A 15,034-nucleotide genomic window follows, 5' to 3' on the forward strand; every position below is an offset into this window, starting at 1 on the left:
GATCGCCCCCAGCCCCGGGGGTCCCGCCGCGATGTTGGAACAGGGACTCGGGCGTTTTAATGCAGGGGTATTGGTGCGACCTGGGCGATCCGGACACTGAGAGCCGCCGGGCGCTCCCGAAAGGCCCCAGGCCAACGCTGCCCCATCCCTTGGCCTTGGCGGAGACACGGAGTGGGGCGTTGGGTCTCTCCCTCAGTTCAGAGGCCATGAAGATTAACCAGGACACGGTGCTGCGAGGAAAGAAGGTGACGCTGGTGCCCTACACCGCTGCACACGTGCTCCGGTACGTGCCCCGTGCCCTCCTCGGACGCTCCTGCATGGTCTGATTCCATTCTCCCTTTGAAGACGATGTTAGGGTCAGGAAGGTCAGGGCAGAGTGGCAGCTGCAGGGCCCGCTCCCCCCTGGGAATCAGTCAGAGGACTCCTAGGAACTCAGTGAGATGCTCTCCGTGCCCGGCAGCACCGTCCCTGCCAGGGCTGTGGTCTGTGCCAGCCCTGCTGGCAGAGAGAACTTCACCTGTGCCCCTGGGAAAGGGAAATACCTGGCTGTGGATGAACGCAGCAATTCTTCTGTTCATGGAGGCCTTTCCCTGGTGACAGTGGAAGAGCAAAGCTTCAGCGTGTAAAGCCAGGTGGATGTTTGACAAATTAGGCATGCCAGCAGTTTGTAAAGTAAATCAGCACAAAGGTACCAGCGTTAGTGTTTTGTCAGTGTCCAGGAGGTGCTGTGTCAGTGTCACTCGGGATGAAATGCAGCAGAACTCTAAAAACATCAGGTTTGCATTGGGCACTCCAGACAAAGCCCCAGGACGGCAAGCTTCCTAAATTTCCACAGAGAGCACTGTGTTAGCTAAGGAATGGAGGCTTGCAGATACATTTTAAGTTGCCATGAAAGCCAGGCTGGTGTTGCCAGAGCTGCTTTGTGATAGCCTGACCCCTAGAGCACTGTTGGGGCTCCTCCTGCGGTGCTGCAGTGATGAGGGCCCGGATCCATTGCCAGGTACCACGAGTGGATGCAGTCGGAGGAGCTGCAGCGCCTGACGGCCTCAGAGCCCCTGAGCCTGGAGCAGGAGTATGAAATGCAGCGCAGCTGGCAGGATGACGCTGACAGTGAGCATCTGGAACACTTTCTGAGGGAGGGTGGGAGTGGTGAGCAGGTCCTTTCCATTCTGAGAAGGACCCACAGTGATCTGGGAGTACCCTGTGAGTGGGTTCCCCTAAACCAGAGGGGATGTGAGACTTACTACAACAGCAGCTTGAACTGGTTTTCTCATTATAGCTGGTATATACTGAAGGAAGTAGAGAATATCCACTTCCTCGAGCTGTTTGTGTCCTTTTTATGCAGTTTTCCAGAGACTGTAGTGCTTCATTTCCCACAGCATTTTGTGCTGAGCTAAAAATCTTTCAGCATCACTCCCGCACAGCCAACACTCCCCAGGTCTGATCATTGCAATAAAGGTGGATAGAAGGTTGTATTTCTCCTTGATAAATTGAATGATTTTATGATCGCCTGGTTAAGGTGCGTTGATTAAATTGGTTCCCTGACTCTCCTACAGGTAATGAATCACTGCCCATAAAAGCCTGGTAGTTTAGTCAGCTGGAAGATACTGAAGCTGGCAAAGGCCTCATTCTGGAGCATTTGCCTTAGGTGGCATTAAAAACCTTACTCAGAGCAGCAATAACATGGACCAGGTGAATCACTCAGTCTCAGCCTCTTGTGCACCAAACAATTCTTTGCCCCAACTTGCTGCTGAGTAAGACAAGGCAGGGAGACCTCAGACATGGGAAGGAAGTTCTCACACTTCTTCCACAGGCTGTTTCTAGTCTTGGTGTCTGTGCCATCCTCACAGTGGGTTTTTTCAAAGTATTTCTTACATTTCTGCGGGTGGGAACAGGCACAGCTGGTGTGGGAAGCCTAATTATTAACTCTTCCTTGCTGTTAACACGTGGAAACTGTTGTTCCTCTGTCCATTATATACCTTTAATTTCGTTCTTTTGTAATTTATGAATCATTATCAGCACACTCTGAAGGTGCTGCCACGTTCTTGTTTTCCCCAGAGTGCACCTTCATTGTGCTGGATGCGGGCTGCTGGCCTGGGCAGGCAGAGGAGAACTCCATGGTGGGGGATGTGAATCTCTTCCTCACCAACACCGAGGACCCGACTCTGGGCGAGATTGAAATCATGATTGCAGGTCAAGTTCTCCTTCATAGCTTGGGGCTCTGTCACTGTGGCTGCATGCTGCAGGCAGTTGTTGATGTTCCTGCATCAGCTTTTTAGTCTCGTGCTTTACCATGGCTGTTCAGCACTGATCAGTCCACGGCGTGTCCAGGTCACAGCCTCTTCTGAGAAGTGTCTGGTGTGGCTGGTTTGTGTCCCCTAACTGGATGCTGACTCTGTGCTGTCTCTTTCAGAGCCCAGCTACCGTGGCAGAGGGTTTGGCAAGGAGGCAACTCTGCTGATGATGGCCTATGGTGAGGGAACAGGAGTGTGGTGGGGCTGGGATCTGGGAGCACATAATTCCCAGTGATACAGGCAGGGTGGTAAGGGATGCATCTGCCTCACAAGTGGAGTCCTGTGCTTTTGCAGATGTAGCAGGTAATAGAAGTACCTCTCTCTGACTTCTTCTGCAGGAGTGAGAAACCTGGGCATCACCAAGTTTGAGGCTAAGATTGGTCAGGAAAATGAAGCCAGTATCTGCATGTTCAAAAAGCTTCACTTTAAGGAGGTGCAGTAACGCCCATCTTCTCCACAGAGAATGCGAGCAGCATTTGCCCTGTGGCTGGGATTGAGCTGCTTTCCTCTGTGTGCTGCAGGTTGCTGTGAACAGCGTTTTCCAGGAGGTGACGCTAAGGCTGGATGTCAGTGACCAGGAGAGATGGTGGCTCCTGGAGCAGACAAACCACATGGAGGAGAAGAGCTACGCTGAGCTGAAGCAGGCAGCTGGGGTGCTGGACACCTGACAGACACACCCAGACACCGGCTGGGTTTCCGAGGAGAAGTTGGACGTTGTTTCAAGGTCTGGGTGTGGAGGACACCACTGAGCCAGCACTGGGACTGTTTTCATCTGTCTCCTTCAGCTGCTTTGTCATCTTGTCAACTTTGCACTTTGCTGCTCCAGCCAGGATTACTGCCTGAAATTTGGGCCTGGGGAACAGCCATTAACTCACACGTTTGGCTAGGAATGACTCTGACTTTGATGTGCTGTTCCAGCAGAGCCTAAAATCACCAGCAGTTGATTCCTGGACAAGCAGAAACTTTTCCCACTGCTCTTAAATCAGGAGTCATCAGCGAGGCAGTTTCATATACTGGCAGCTCAATCTTTTTTACTCTTGAATAAAAAAAAATCACAAAGATCTGAGGTGTCTGAGCACTATGTGGGGCTCAGCTGCTCACTTTGGCAGCTCAAAGAGTGGTTTAGAAGCTGTAAAGGACAGCAGAGACTCTTTAAACCAAATGTCCTGGGGTCTGTTAGGTTGCAGGGGGCACTGCTGGGTCCTGGTAGGGAGAAGCCCAGGTGTGAGTGAGCACAAACAAAGGGCAAATTAATATGATGGAAGTTGCTGATATTGGCTGATCAAGACTAGATCTGAGCCCCACCACAATGAGGGGCTGAGAGCTGCAGGAGGCTTCTGAGACAAAGGCCCTTCAGCTTCAGGGCTGTGCTCCAGAGCTGAAAACCTCAGGCCAGCAGTGATGTTGCATTTAATTTTCCTTGGCTGCTTTGATGAAAGCAAGGAGGAGAACACACTGAAAGGAGACAGCTCCCTTCTTCCAGCAGCTCAGGACTGCTCTGCTGAGCCTGGAGGCTCCATTTGCTGCTCTCCACTGAGATGAATGGGGGGGAAATATCTCTTACTGGGGGGCAGATACGTTTAGGGCAGGAGTTATCCAGCCTCTGCTACAGTAGTTGTGAGGTCTGTGGATGAAAAAGAGGCACTTGCCAGACTCCCACTGGACAAACTTCCCTGTGCAGTTACTCAGCCTGACCTCTCCTGCCCTACACATGCTGTCCACAGCAGGGAAGCTGCTACAGGAGAGGACAGAAGGTCAGAAGGATAACTGATGCTCCTGTGTGTCTTCCTACTGTAACAGCAGCTGGAGTGGCTAATCCTAGATCACAAATTATCTGTGTCAGTGATGGAGGATCAGGTAATAACTTTCGGATTTGCCCAGGGATGTTCTGGAGATTGGCAGTTTGTGGAATTTTTAGTGTTGCTGTGCCTGTATTTTTAGGGCCTGGGGGCTTTAGTTTTCCAATTCTAGCTAATTTAAAAACATGATTCCTGTGACTAATATTAAAGCCAAGCGTGGGAACAGCGTATCATGGCATTTTAAACAACTATTTAGCGTGGATTTAGTTGTAGCAAAAGCTTTGTGTGGTAATAAAGTGAAGGGCAGCTCTATCTCCCACTGGGATTACCATGGCAAGGGCTACTAATCCTCCTGCTCCTCATCACCTGCTGCAGGCAGAAATGGATTCTGTCCTCCACAACAAGATTTGCAGAACCTGCTGGGTGAACTGCTGGCTTTGTTGCTCCTTCCGTGGAGCACCTCATCCCTCTGCCAGAGAAACAAGGCCAAACTGGCAGGAGAGACGGAGCTGGGCTGGGATTTGCTCCCCTAAAACCCAACCAAGGTGGGAAAAATAATTTCTTTGAACCTCTGCTGTCAGGGAGAAGGGGCAGGGTGATGTCCTGTCGCAGCTCCCCACAGCCAGCTGGTTGCTCTGGAGCCAGCGAGGGCCCTGCTTGGCATCCCCGGTCCCCGGCAACGCCGGCGCTGCCCCGGCTCCACGGGCGGCTGGGAACAGCCTTTCCCTGGCAACCCAAAACAAAGTTGGGTCTGTCCCGGAGCTCAGCCCGCCCCAAAGGCTGGGGGGAGAGTCCCAGCAGGGCTCAAATGGGGTTCCCACAGGGAACCAGTGCCCAGCTGCTCTGACCAGGGCAAGAGGCAAAAGATGCTGCTGGGACCCAGTGGGTGCCCCCACTCCTGCCCTGCATGGGCTGCCCCACCCTGAGGCATCCATCCTAGGTAGGGGTGGTCCTGCTGCCCCAATGGGATGAGGATGGGAGAACAGGGGATGGGGGCTCACCTTCCCTCAGAGGACACGGCTTTGGAGGATGAGACAGGTTGGAATGGGTTCCCCCAGCTTCCTGGGGGAAGTGACAGCCTGCACATCCCCCAGAAATCTGGTGGCACTTTGTCACCTTGGTGTCTTTGCAGGTGCATAGATCTGTGACCATTCCTGTGCTCAAGTAGAGGAGCTTCTATGCAGATTTGGAGCACAAAACCAGAGTGTGCAGAAGGGGAGGAAGCAAAGGTACCAAACAGAGGCCAGGCACAGCCCTGCCCTGTCCCACTGTGCCACCAGTCTGGCCCCACTGAGCCACCCAGGGCTAGATCCATTCATTTAGAGGGACAAGCACCGCCCTCCTCACCAATCCCCCCTGCCTTCCCTCAACCCAGGTGCAACCCCCATCCCCTCAGAGGGACTGGGGGCACATTTGGGCTGCCCCCAGCAGAGCTGCTGCCCTCCAACCTGGCTGGCAGACACGGATTAGAGCTTTGCATCATTCCCCTCACCCCCCCTGCACTCCCCAGGGGATTAAAGCCTGTTAATCACCCTGAGGCATTAACCCCCACTGGGACCAGCCGGTGCCTCCCCAACCCCCTCAACCTGTCCTCATCAGGTGCTGAGAGGTACCAAAAGCAGGCCCAGTGTCACCCAGTTATCTGCCTTTGCCCCTAGCCCCTGGCCACAGCAAGCCCTCTGCACCCCCTCAGGCTCTGGAAGGATTTAGCCTTAAACCAGACTTGTGAAGTCAGAAAGGTTTATTCCAGTAAACAGAATTTCTCTTGAGCTCAACAGTACAACAACATCTGATTGCAGCACATGGAAACAAAACATCCACAGGAAGAATTTCCACAAAGTACAGTTTAAAAAAAATGGTGTGATTGGAAAAACGCTTATTTCAGAAAAAAAAAAGTCTATGAGAAGCCTTTAAATTAAGCAGTGTTGGATTCAAACCCTGATCAGCTCTGTCTCCAGGAGTGTGCAGGAGCAAAGGAGACTATTATTGCTTGCTGTGCTGGCTCCAGACACCCTCTCCTCTCCCAAAATTGCCCCAGGGCAGGGTGCTGGGCACTCCCCAATGCTGGGCACCCATACCCCTCCTTGCAGCTGAAGAGGCAAAGGGACAGGGTCATCGTGGACGGAGCTTGCCAGGCCAGGGTCAAACACCCCGGCTGTGGCCAGTGGCTTGGCAGGTGGGGTTTGGTAGAAGACACTAAAAGCCTCAGGTTTTGCAGTTAAAGGGTAATTTGGGGGGACTGGCTCAAATGAAAATGGTGTTTGTGGTAGGGAAAAAAACAGGGAACAGTGGGGACCGGGAGTGTTGGGCATCAGGCCACCCCAAATCCTTGATCCCTCCCAAACCCCTGCTTGTGCCTACCAGGGTGTGCAGGGCTTCAAGACAGGGCTGGAGAAGCACCCTGGGGATGAGCTTTTGGGAGGGGGCACCCCCAGCACCCCCGGCCCAGGACCCCTCTGCAGGGATGCTCACTGGCCACCAAACCCCGGCACTTGGGTCAGGGTGGTGGGGAGCAGCCCCACATCCCCACCGGGAGCCCATGGCAGGGAGGAGAGGAGCGCAGGAGAGGCGGGTATGAGGCTGGGGGGGGCTAGAAGACCCTCACCCTGCCTCAGGGCATTCACAGGTTGCTGAACAGTTCATTTTTCTTGCTCCAGTCCATCTGGGGTGCCCTCTTGCTGGTGCGCTTCTGGTGCGCCCGCTCCTTGGCCACGGCCAGCGGGATGTCAAGGTCCAGGAGGGAGCCGGATGCTGAATGGCGTTTGTCACCCTCCTGTGGGGTTGGGGGTGAGAGGCGGTGTCAGCCCCACTGTGTGTCCCTTGGACAGCCCCACAGTGGGGGCTCAGCACAGATCCTACTTTCCAGCCACTGCCTCCCCCCGGCATTCCCAGCCCTACCTCGCTGTGGGTCTCGCTGGAGTTGGGGGACACGGCCAGTGGCACAGGGCTGGACGGGCTCTCGGACACCGAGCTGGACTGCAGCTCTCCACCGTTTTCCTGGGGGGAGCAGGGAGGGAGTGTGAGCTCCAGCCCTGGGGCTTGAGAACAGCCTCCAGGGTTGCAAGTCCCACCCAGGGGGCCATGAAATCCATCCTCCTCACGTAATCCCCTGCAAGCTCCAGACACATAAATACCTCTAGCGCTGCCCATCCAGGGCGGGGAAGGATTAAATCCTGGCCTGACTGCCCTGGCTTTAGCGGGAGCAGGAGGAGGAGGGTGGCTGGAGGGCTGGGTGCTACTTCCCTACAGCAGCACAAGGGCTCCTGGCCCTGGAGCAGCAGGAGGCAAAAGGGAGGAAGAAAGCAGGCAACATAGCCACCTCCGTGACACTCAGCACCACGAGCATCCCCCCTCCTGGGGGGCACCAGTTCCCAGTCCCCTTCCCAGTTGCACCAGCTCTTCTGTGGCAGCCCAGGACCACTGTAGTGTCTGGTGGCATCACCCACCCATGGGCAGAGGGGACATGAACAGGAGGGTCCCTGACTGGAGATGGGCATAGATAGAATTAGAATCAAGACGAAGCTCTTACCTTCCCCATATCGCCATTGGCAACTGGCTCTGGCAAGGGACCTGTGGGATGAGGACACAGGCACCCAATGAGGATGTGTTTGCTTTGTCACCTTGCCAACGGAGGGCAAGCCAAGGCTGTACATGGCCAATGCTCACACAACGCTGCCCAGCTCCTGGCCAGGTCCTGAATTTTTTAACCACCTGGTGCAGCCAGCCCCGTGGCACAGGCAGATGCTGCCAGACACATCCCCATGATGGCAGATGTGATATGGAGCCCAGTGAGACCCCCTCCCCATCCTCCTGGAGACTACCATGACAGCAAGGAGGGGGCCACAGAGGAGAGCAAAGGGCAGCTGATGCCTGTTTGCTCCCCGAGCCATAAACCCTGCCAAAGTGCAACCCAGGGCCATAAACCTGCCCACATCAGCCTCACCAGCCCAGCATGGGGCCCTCAGCCAGGCAGGGAGATGCCAAAGCCAGGTGACTCTGCTTGGCCCTAGGGTGATAAGACCCCCTCCCAGGGCTCAGCACCCTTAGGTTTGGTGAGAGGTGACAGAGCCAGCAGAGGTGGCACAAACCCCTCCCAGCAGCACAGCCCCCAGCCCACCTGTCAGGTGCTGCTCCGAGGGCACCACCTTGCACTTCTTGAAGAACTCATCTGCGAGGACGTCCACCACCAGCAGCCTGGTCTCGTTGCCACTCGCCTTGATGGCTGCCACCACGTCACTGTGCTGCTTGCCCTCCATGCACACACCGTTCACCTGCAGGCACCACATCACCACTGGAGCCAGGGGACATCCATCCCTCAGAAGCACCATGGAGGGGTCAGGTACCAGCCTTGGTACCAGTGACAATCCCAGCACAGCCACCTCACAGCCCCCACAGGCATTTGCAGCCTTGAAGGGATTAGCAGTGAAGCCAGGAAAACCTCATTAAAAGCAGATTTTCCTCTGAGTGATTAGCATGGGATGGAATGGGCAAAGCTGGCAGGGAACTCCCAGCAGGGCATGGACCCGGGGCTGGCACGGGATATGGGCAAGACACAAAGCCCTTGTGCCATGCCATGGTCTCCAGAAACATCAAAAGCTTCACCCCAGAAGAGGCAGCAGCCCCACGCCCTGGTGAGCAGCAAGGCTGGGGCTCACTTGGTCCTTGCCCTCATGGATCATCATCCCACCTGGCACAAACCTGAGCTCATCCCCACCCCGGTCACACCTGACAGCAAGACTGGTGACCATCATGAACCTTGTCCCTAGCCTCCCCCACCCCAGGGGCATCCCGGGGACAGAGGACAGTGCTACCGCTAATTAACCCCCAGCTAGCTAATTAACGCCCAGCCCTCCACAGTGCTGCACCCCTGGGTGGGGACCGGCAGGCTGCTGCAGGTCGGGCAGCTGTGCTGTGAGTCACCGCTGGCAGCAGGGACACTGCGCCTTCCCAGCCAAGGGCAGCTGTCTCCCAGGCACCAGGATGCGAGGGAGTGCCAAGCTTTCCAGAGAGACGCCTCAGACCCGCCCCCACCCCAGCACACCTCGATGATGCGGTCGTGGGGGGCCAGCCCTGCTGCCTCAGCTGGCGAGCCGGGGTCGACGGCGCGCACGTACTGCCCTGGGCGGCTCTTGTCGCTGTGCAGGTTGAAGCCGTAGCCATCGGGGCCCTTCTTCATGTGGCACAGCCGAGGTCTCAGCTCCTCCTGCAATGGGAACAATCTGTGGGTGAACTTCTCCCGGACCCCCCAACACCCAGGGACAGCACCAGGAACCCCAGACAGCTGCTGGAGTGGCAAGGACACCATCCTCAGGTGGCCACCTGCGGGCACTGACACCTCAAGATGGGATGCAGGGTGCCAAACACGCTATGATCCTGGGCTCTAATTAATTAATTAGGTGCAGGGCACACTAATTGCAGTGAAGCATTGAAGAAACATGTTATCATGTGTGTGTTCCCAGACCATGCTCTTCCTTTTGGGATCAGGATTGCAACTGCCATGAAGGTGGAGGAGGAAACACAGCCCAGGCTGCTGGGAAGCACCCCCACTCCACCCCATCCCACTCAGGAAGCTTTGGCTCCTGGAGAGGTCTTAGGTGCTGGCACAAGTCCCCTCCACCACCCCCTTGCCAACTGTAGCCCCTCTCCATGGCAAACCCAGCCACGGGATCAGGGAGCTTCCCCACCCAGAGCACCCCACAGCCACTCTCAGCACAGAAGGGGCACACAGGGCTCGGGCAGGCAGCTGGAATCCACATGGAGCAGCTGCAATGCCCCGGCATGACCTTCCAGGATTGCAAAACAGAAACCTGCTCCACCGCAGTGGCACGACTGGGACATTCACCTCTCCAGGAGGCAACACCCAGCTCATCTGCACCTGGTTTCACCTTGACCTGTGGATCCACCAGTACCTGGAGCTGGGGAACCCCACTGGGGCAGCCACAGCCACTCTCTTGGCCCACCTGGCACCCTTTAAGCTCCCCACACGGTGAGCAGCAGGAAGGAGCAGGAGCATCCCTGGGAGCCTGGCACACAGGAACTGCCTTTGCTCACCCAGTGGGGAGTGGGATGTCCAGGAGGCATCAGAGGGAACCAGGTGACACAAACCAGACACCTGCATGTGGTACTGTCAGAACTGCTCTGACCCTAGCACCCAACACGACTTCTACAATTTATATATAAAATGGTTTAATCCCACCTTGACCACCAGAACCTGGGCTTTGGTTGGGCTCTCCCAGCAGCTGAGCCTTGCTCAAGCTGCTGGAATATTCCTCACCAAGGGGGTTAGTACTGAGTCTTTCATCCGAGATAATTTTTTCTCTGATTGTACCCACAGCATCACTGAGGACAGGCACTGCAGGAATTTGCCCTCCCACACCTGCACTGGGCTGCTCGTTACCCCCTGCACAGCACTCTTGCTTCTTGCCATGAAATCCCCTTTGTCCAGTGCCAGGAAAACCTGGGTCCTGGGGTGCTGACACCCCACATCTGATACACTGATGTGGCACAGGGTCCCACACAGGCCGGGGTGACGCATTTACAATTGCTGAGCCCAACGCTGCAATAAAGCCCTGATAAGCCCTGATAAAGCCCCATCCTCTTGCACAACTCTTCCTTCATGGTCAAGACTGGCTGCCACCCCAGCACCACTTGACAACACCCCAGGAAGGGAGGTGCAGGCAGCACCCAGCACATCTGCCAGGAGTGAAGGTGATCCCGAGATGCCTCAGCACTGGCATGCAGGACTCGTTCCCCACGTGTCTCAGCTTCACATGCCCAGTGCAACAGCCCAGCTGTGGATTCCCTGGCTGGGTGGAGGACTGTGACCCCCTCGACTTCGCCCCATCTACTCTGCATTTCCCCCTGTGCCCAGGCGGCAGCAGGTTCACAGGGTGTGACAGCATCTTCCACCCAGGCAACAATCCCAAGCAATGGTGGGGACAGACAATAGCCAAAATAAGGACAAAAGGCAGGAGCTGCTGGAGCCTGGAGGAAGGCAGCACCTCCCCGGGTCCCTGCCCTGGCTCGACCCTGAGCAAAGGGTTCAGGCTCTGGAGCACCCACGCTCCCGGTGCCCTTGGCAGCACTGCGGGGTTGCTCCATGCCGATAGCTCAGGACAAAGCCAGAGGGAGCACCCAGCGAGCGGTGCTGGCAGTGCTCCCGGGCGAGGAGGAGGAGGAGCGAGGGCTTCGCTCCCACCCATACCAACAAAGCCCTGGCAGCCTGGGCTCCCTGAGATGCTGGTGCCATGAATTTTTGAGGGGGATGGGAAGGCCTGCAGGGTGGACAGATGTCTCAGGATACGGGGACAGGTCATGGCAGTGAGGGAGGCACTGATCCCGCCAAGGCAGCTGGCCAAGGCAGCAGCACTCAGTGCGAGGGCAGCCTGGCTGAGCCATGACCCAGCCTTCTAGCATCCCCCCACCAGCCCGGTGTGCCAGGCTGCCTGCACCCTCCTCAAACCGCAGAAACTCTGCGGGCAGCCACCATTCTGTCTCCCAGAGACGAAAACAAATGGATCCGATCCTCCACCAGCTTTATCTTGCCCATCCATGGGGCGAGCACCCCATGGCATGGCACCCTTCCAGCCCCAAAGTCCCCTTTGGGCTGAGCAACACGAGGCAAGAGGGTTTGGGGCCAACACCTGGGATGCAAGAAGACCCATGGCTACGGAGCTGGGCAACAGAAATGCCCCTAATTTCTCTAAGCTGCTGCATCCTCTCCTGCAGGACCGGCAGCTCTCCCACCACGCTGGGACAGGGATTAGCCAGCAGAGCCCCGTTACAAGCAATTACAGCCTCTGTCAGGGAGGGCAGCGGGGGAAACTGGAACCAGCCCCCAGCACAGGCATCCCATGCCACCCCTCTCCTCTACACCCAGGGAAGGCAGAGGCGCCTCTGTCTGCAGAGATGCCCACTTGGGATGAGGAGTTCTGCAGCATCACACTGCTATTCCTACCCTGGAACAGGATTTGGGGCACATCCAGATGCTTCTCCCTCCGCAGCACCTTCAGCCACCTGGCAGGACCAGCAATCCAAAGATTGTGGGGACCCCAACTGCAAAATATGTCAGGACTCACTCCCCATTTCCCAGCCCCCCAACAGCAATTTCAGGACAGCTTTTGAAGCCTCAAGTCCCAGGAAATTCCCTGCAGCCCTACAAGCAGCATCAAGCCCGCTGGCGGCAGCAACATTCCCGGTTACTCAAAGAGAAACACAACAACTCTGAGGATGCCTGGGCCAGCAAATTCACACGGGTCCCAAAATCTGGCGCACACATTCGGGCTTCATACAAAGGGGATGCAAAGCAGCCTCCTTGCAGCATCCCTGTCACGTCCTGTTTGACTGGAACTGCTTTTCATGCAGCTGCCTTGAGAGGAAATTTAATTCATTTCCTAATTAACCACCAGCTACCCCAGTAGCTGTGCAATGCTCCCAATGCCGGGGGAACTGCTCCCTGTTACACTCTGAAACCCAGCCCTGGGAGGCTCACCCAGGTTTTACAAGAAGGGATGAGCCTCGCTGGCAGGGAGGGCTCTAATTTAACACTAAATTTGCAAGAGGGAAGCCCGGGGCTGGTAGCAAATGCCTTGCCCTGGTACCAGGGTGCTGCACTGGCAGCACCCAGTGCTGCCCCGGGAACACTGTGTGGTTTGCATGAAACTTTCTCAAGACACTCCCGAGCAGCTGAAGCCTCCGGAAACAGGAGACAAACTATCACAGCTCTTGGTGGGGGGACACAGCACAGGCCCCAGGAAATGGGGCTGACCTCAGGGATGTGAAACTATCACCATGCTGGCTCAGCACCGCAGACACGGATCAGCTCCCCAGGGGAGGCTCAAAACCTCCACTGCAGCATCAGGGGGATTTGCACACTCCAGGTTTGAAAGGAATGAAAAAGGAGCCCATGACGAGTCTCCCACAACTGCCTCAGGGATCTGTGGGGGTGTCCGAGCGCCTGGGCAGTCCCAATCATGCAGGACCCAGCAGACTTTGGAGAGACAATGGATTCTGCTGGAAGGTGGGACACGCTAAACATTGCTCACCACAAGCAGCTCTCCCAGCTCTTAAGCATCTCCAGGCTCATTAAACAAATAAAGGCAAGTCCAGCCCAATAAAGCAAACAGGACTCTGACGTGTACAAATCTCCTGCTTCCCCTGTGATCCCAGGGAATCCCAAGTGACGGGATGGGGCTGCAGGGGGATGGGGCAGCCGGCACCAGCTGCCTGCCAGTGGCCAGAGAACAGGCCACTAGCATGTTCCTGCCTCACTGAAGAGAAATCCCTTTCTGCCTGCTCCGGCTTGGCTCGGCATCCCGCCTGGCATCTTCCCACCCTGCTTGTGGGTGCCTGGCCGGGGCGATGTCTCCAAACCCACTTGCCTTTTCCACTGGGCCCTGCCCCTAACCGCAAGATTTCCTGCTGCTACCTGTTGAGAAACCGTCTGGGGCTTTGTGGCGATGTCACCCCATGTCACCTGCTTCCTGCTCTAGTGAGGAGAGAAACCGCCAGTAGTAACTGTGCCTGAGTAACTGTGCCCTGAGCCTGCTCCCCAAGACTGTGGGGAATCTTCAGCTAAGACTGTCCCCCAAACCCCATGAGGTATCTTCATCTGGGGCTGTCTCCCAAAATCTTGCAGGGCATCTCTTCTCATCTTCCTAAGCTCTTTCCATCGCAGTGAGCAGGCAGCTGTCCCACAGCATGTGAGGGCTCCATCCTCTTTGGGGACTGCACGTCCTCAACCCCCCAAGCCTGGCCGGGGACTCACGTGAGTTGAATTAACGACATGCCTTTTATTTTCCCCAGCCGATGGAGAGGTCTGGGAGCAGAAAGCAGAGCACAGACGGTCTCGCTAGCCCAGAGGGAGAGCTGGCACCATGACATACGGGAGAGCAGGCATGTTCTCCCTATGTGGGGCAGCACCGGAGCCCGGCATGGAGCCAAACCCGAGGGATGTGGGATAATACAGGGAACAGTGAGCAAGAGAGACAGCAGAGGGATAGAGCCTGGCTGTTCCCACCCAAATAAGCCCATCAAGGAGGTGCTGGAGTGAGGCTTTAGTCAGGCAGGGATGAGAGCTGTGCCTGCAGTGCATCAGCCCAACCAGGGGAACAAGCACAAGGCTAAAGTCCAACAGGAGGCACAGCTCAAAACCACCTAATCCTCAGCAAAACCCTATGTGACAACAGCTCAGTCGAGCACCAAGGTCTTCCTAGGCCTCAGCATCCACACTGGGAAAGTTCCACTGCACCAACCTCTCCGGGAACAGGTCATAAAATTTCCCCAGAAGGTTCCTCACACTGGGGACACCAAGAGGCTGCTGGCCAGGAAGCCATCCACATGTCTGTTGTAACAACAAATAAGTCTTTGCTGGGTAAATAAAAAGCAGTATTATCTCCCGGAGCCCAGAGCGTCTCTTAGAAACCGATTGGGGCACAAAAGGTCAGCTGTTTCTCAATTCCTCACCTTTCTACATCACTTTGTTTGAGCAACTGCTCACTCCCACGCGTGCTAAGGCCGACATTCCTGAGTTAGGAAGGGTCTGTGGGGACTGACTGCCAGGATCAAGCCCCCAGCCCGGGAAGGGCTCTGCTATCTCCACTCCACAGCAGAGACTGGACATACTCAAAGCAGGAGCGTGCCCCTGCCACCAATACCTGCAGTCTCAGCCCCAAAAAATACCCTCTGCCACGGATTTTTTGTTGTATCTTGAGGTGGGTTAGTGCCAGCCGCCCTTGGCCCAGCCCTGGGCTCAGCTGCACGTCAAAGCTCGCCCTGTTGCTTTTCTCACCCCGTTTTACCGGCCCTGCAGCACAAGGATGGGCCGAAGGGCTCCCGGGCTCAACGGGCCCAGTTATGGGTCCAACCAGCCCGGTGTGCCCGCCTGCCCCGCCCGTCGCTGACACGGCTGGGGGGAAGGGGCATAAAGCAAAAAAAAAGCAA

The 15,034-nt window shown here is 56.2% G+C and overlaps 2 protein-coding genes across 6 annotated transcripts; one reads left to right on the top strand and one right to left on the bottom strand.

Moving 5' to 3' along the window:
- The first annotated feature begins 6 nt into the window (after positions 1-6).
- Positions 7-3,357, top strand: NAT9 (N-acetyltransferase 9 (putative)). 5 transcript variants are annotated; one of them, XM_017743282.1, is made up of 6 exons: positions 7-283; positions 1,001-1,110; positions 2,020-2,193; positions 2,414-2,473; positions 2,633-2,727; positions 2,816-3,357. In XM_017743282.1, the coding sequence occupies exons 1-6, from the start codon at positions 60-62 to the stop codon at positions 2,960-2,962; spliced, it is 810 nt and encodes a 269-aa protein (XP_017598771.1). In that variant the 5' UTR covers positions 7-59; the 3' UTR covers positions 2,963-3,357. The 5 variants fall into 5 exon arrangements, with proteins under 5 accessions (XP_017598771.1, XP_008638826.2, XP_017598772.1 ...); XM_008640604.2 differs by having other exon boundaries at positions 2,059-2,193; positions 2,816-2,962; XM_017743283.1 differs by lacking the exon at positions 2,020-2,193.
- Positions 3,358-5,816: 2,459 nt separating this feature from the next.
- On the bottom strand, positions 5,817-9,576 carry SLC9A3R1 (SLC9A3 regulator 1). Its single transcript, XM_017743271.1, has 5 exons — positions 9,135-9,576; positions 8,211-8,364; positions 7,623-7,663; positions 6,992-7,090; positions 5,817-6,866 (listed from the first exon to the last, which is right to left on the bottom strand). The coding sequence occupies exons 1-5, from the start codon at positions 9,396-9,398 to the stop codon at positions 6,714-6,716; spliced, it is 711 nt and encodes a 236-aa protein (XP_017598760.1). The 5' UTR covers positions 9,399-9,576; the 3' UTR covers positions 5,817-6,713.
- Positions 9,577-15,034: the final 5,458 nt, after the last annotated feature.

Source organism: Corvus brachyrhynchos, unplaced genomic scaffold (genome assembly GCF_000691975.1).
Source record: "Corvus brachyrhynchos isolate BGI_N302 unplaced genomic scaffold, ASM69197v1 scaffold148, whole genome shotgun sequence".
Classification (NCBI taxonomy): Eukaryota; Metazoa; Chordata; class Aves; order Passeriformes; family Corvidae; genus Corvus; species Corvus brachyrhynchos.

Coding starts and splice junctions, on each gene's coding strand:
- NAT9 (XM_017743282.1), top strand. CDS start 60: ATGCAGGGGTATTGGTGCGACCTGGGCGATCCGGACACTGAGAGCCGC. Junction 284..1,000: donor ACCGCTGCACACGTGCTCCG/GTACGTGCCCCG, acceptor ATCCATTGCCAG/GTACCACGAGTGGATGCAGT. Junction 2,728..2,815: donor AAAAGCTTCACTTTAAGGAG/GTGCAGTAACGC, acceptor TGTGTGCTGCAG/GTTGCTGTGAACAGCGTTTT.
- SLC9A3R1 (XM_017743271.1), bottom strand. CDS start 9,398: ATGGTGTCCTTGCCACTCCAGCAGCTGTCTGGGGTTCCTGGTGCTGTC. Junction 7,664..8,210: donor CTCGGAGCAGCACCTGACAG/GTGGGCTGGGGG, acceptor CTCATCCCACAG/GTCCCTTGCCAGAGCCAGTT. Junction 6,867..6,991: donor CCAGCGAGACCCACAGCGAG/GTAGGGCTGGGA, acceptor CCAACCCCACAG/GAGGGTGACAAACGCCATTC.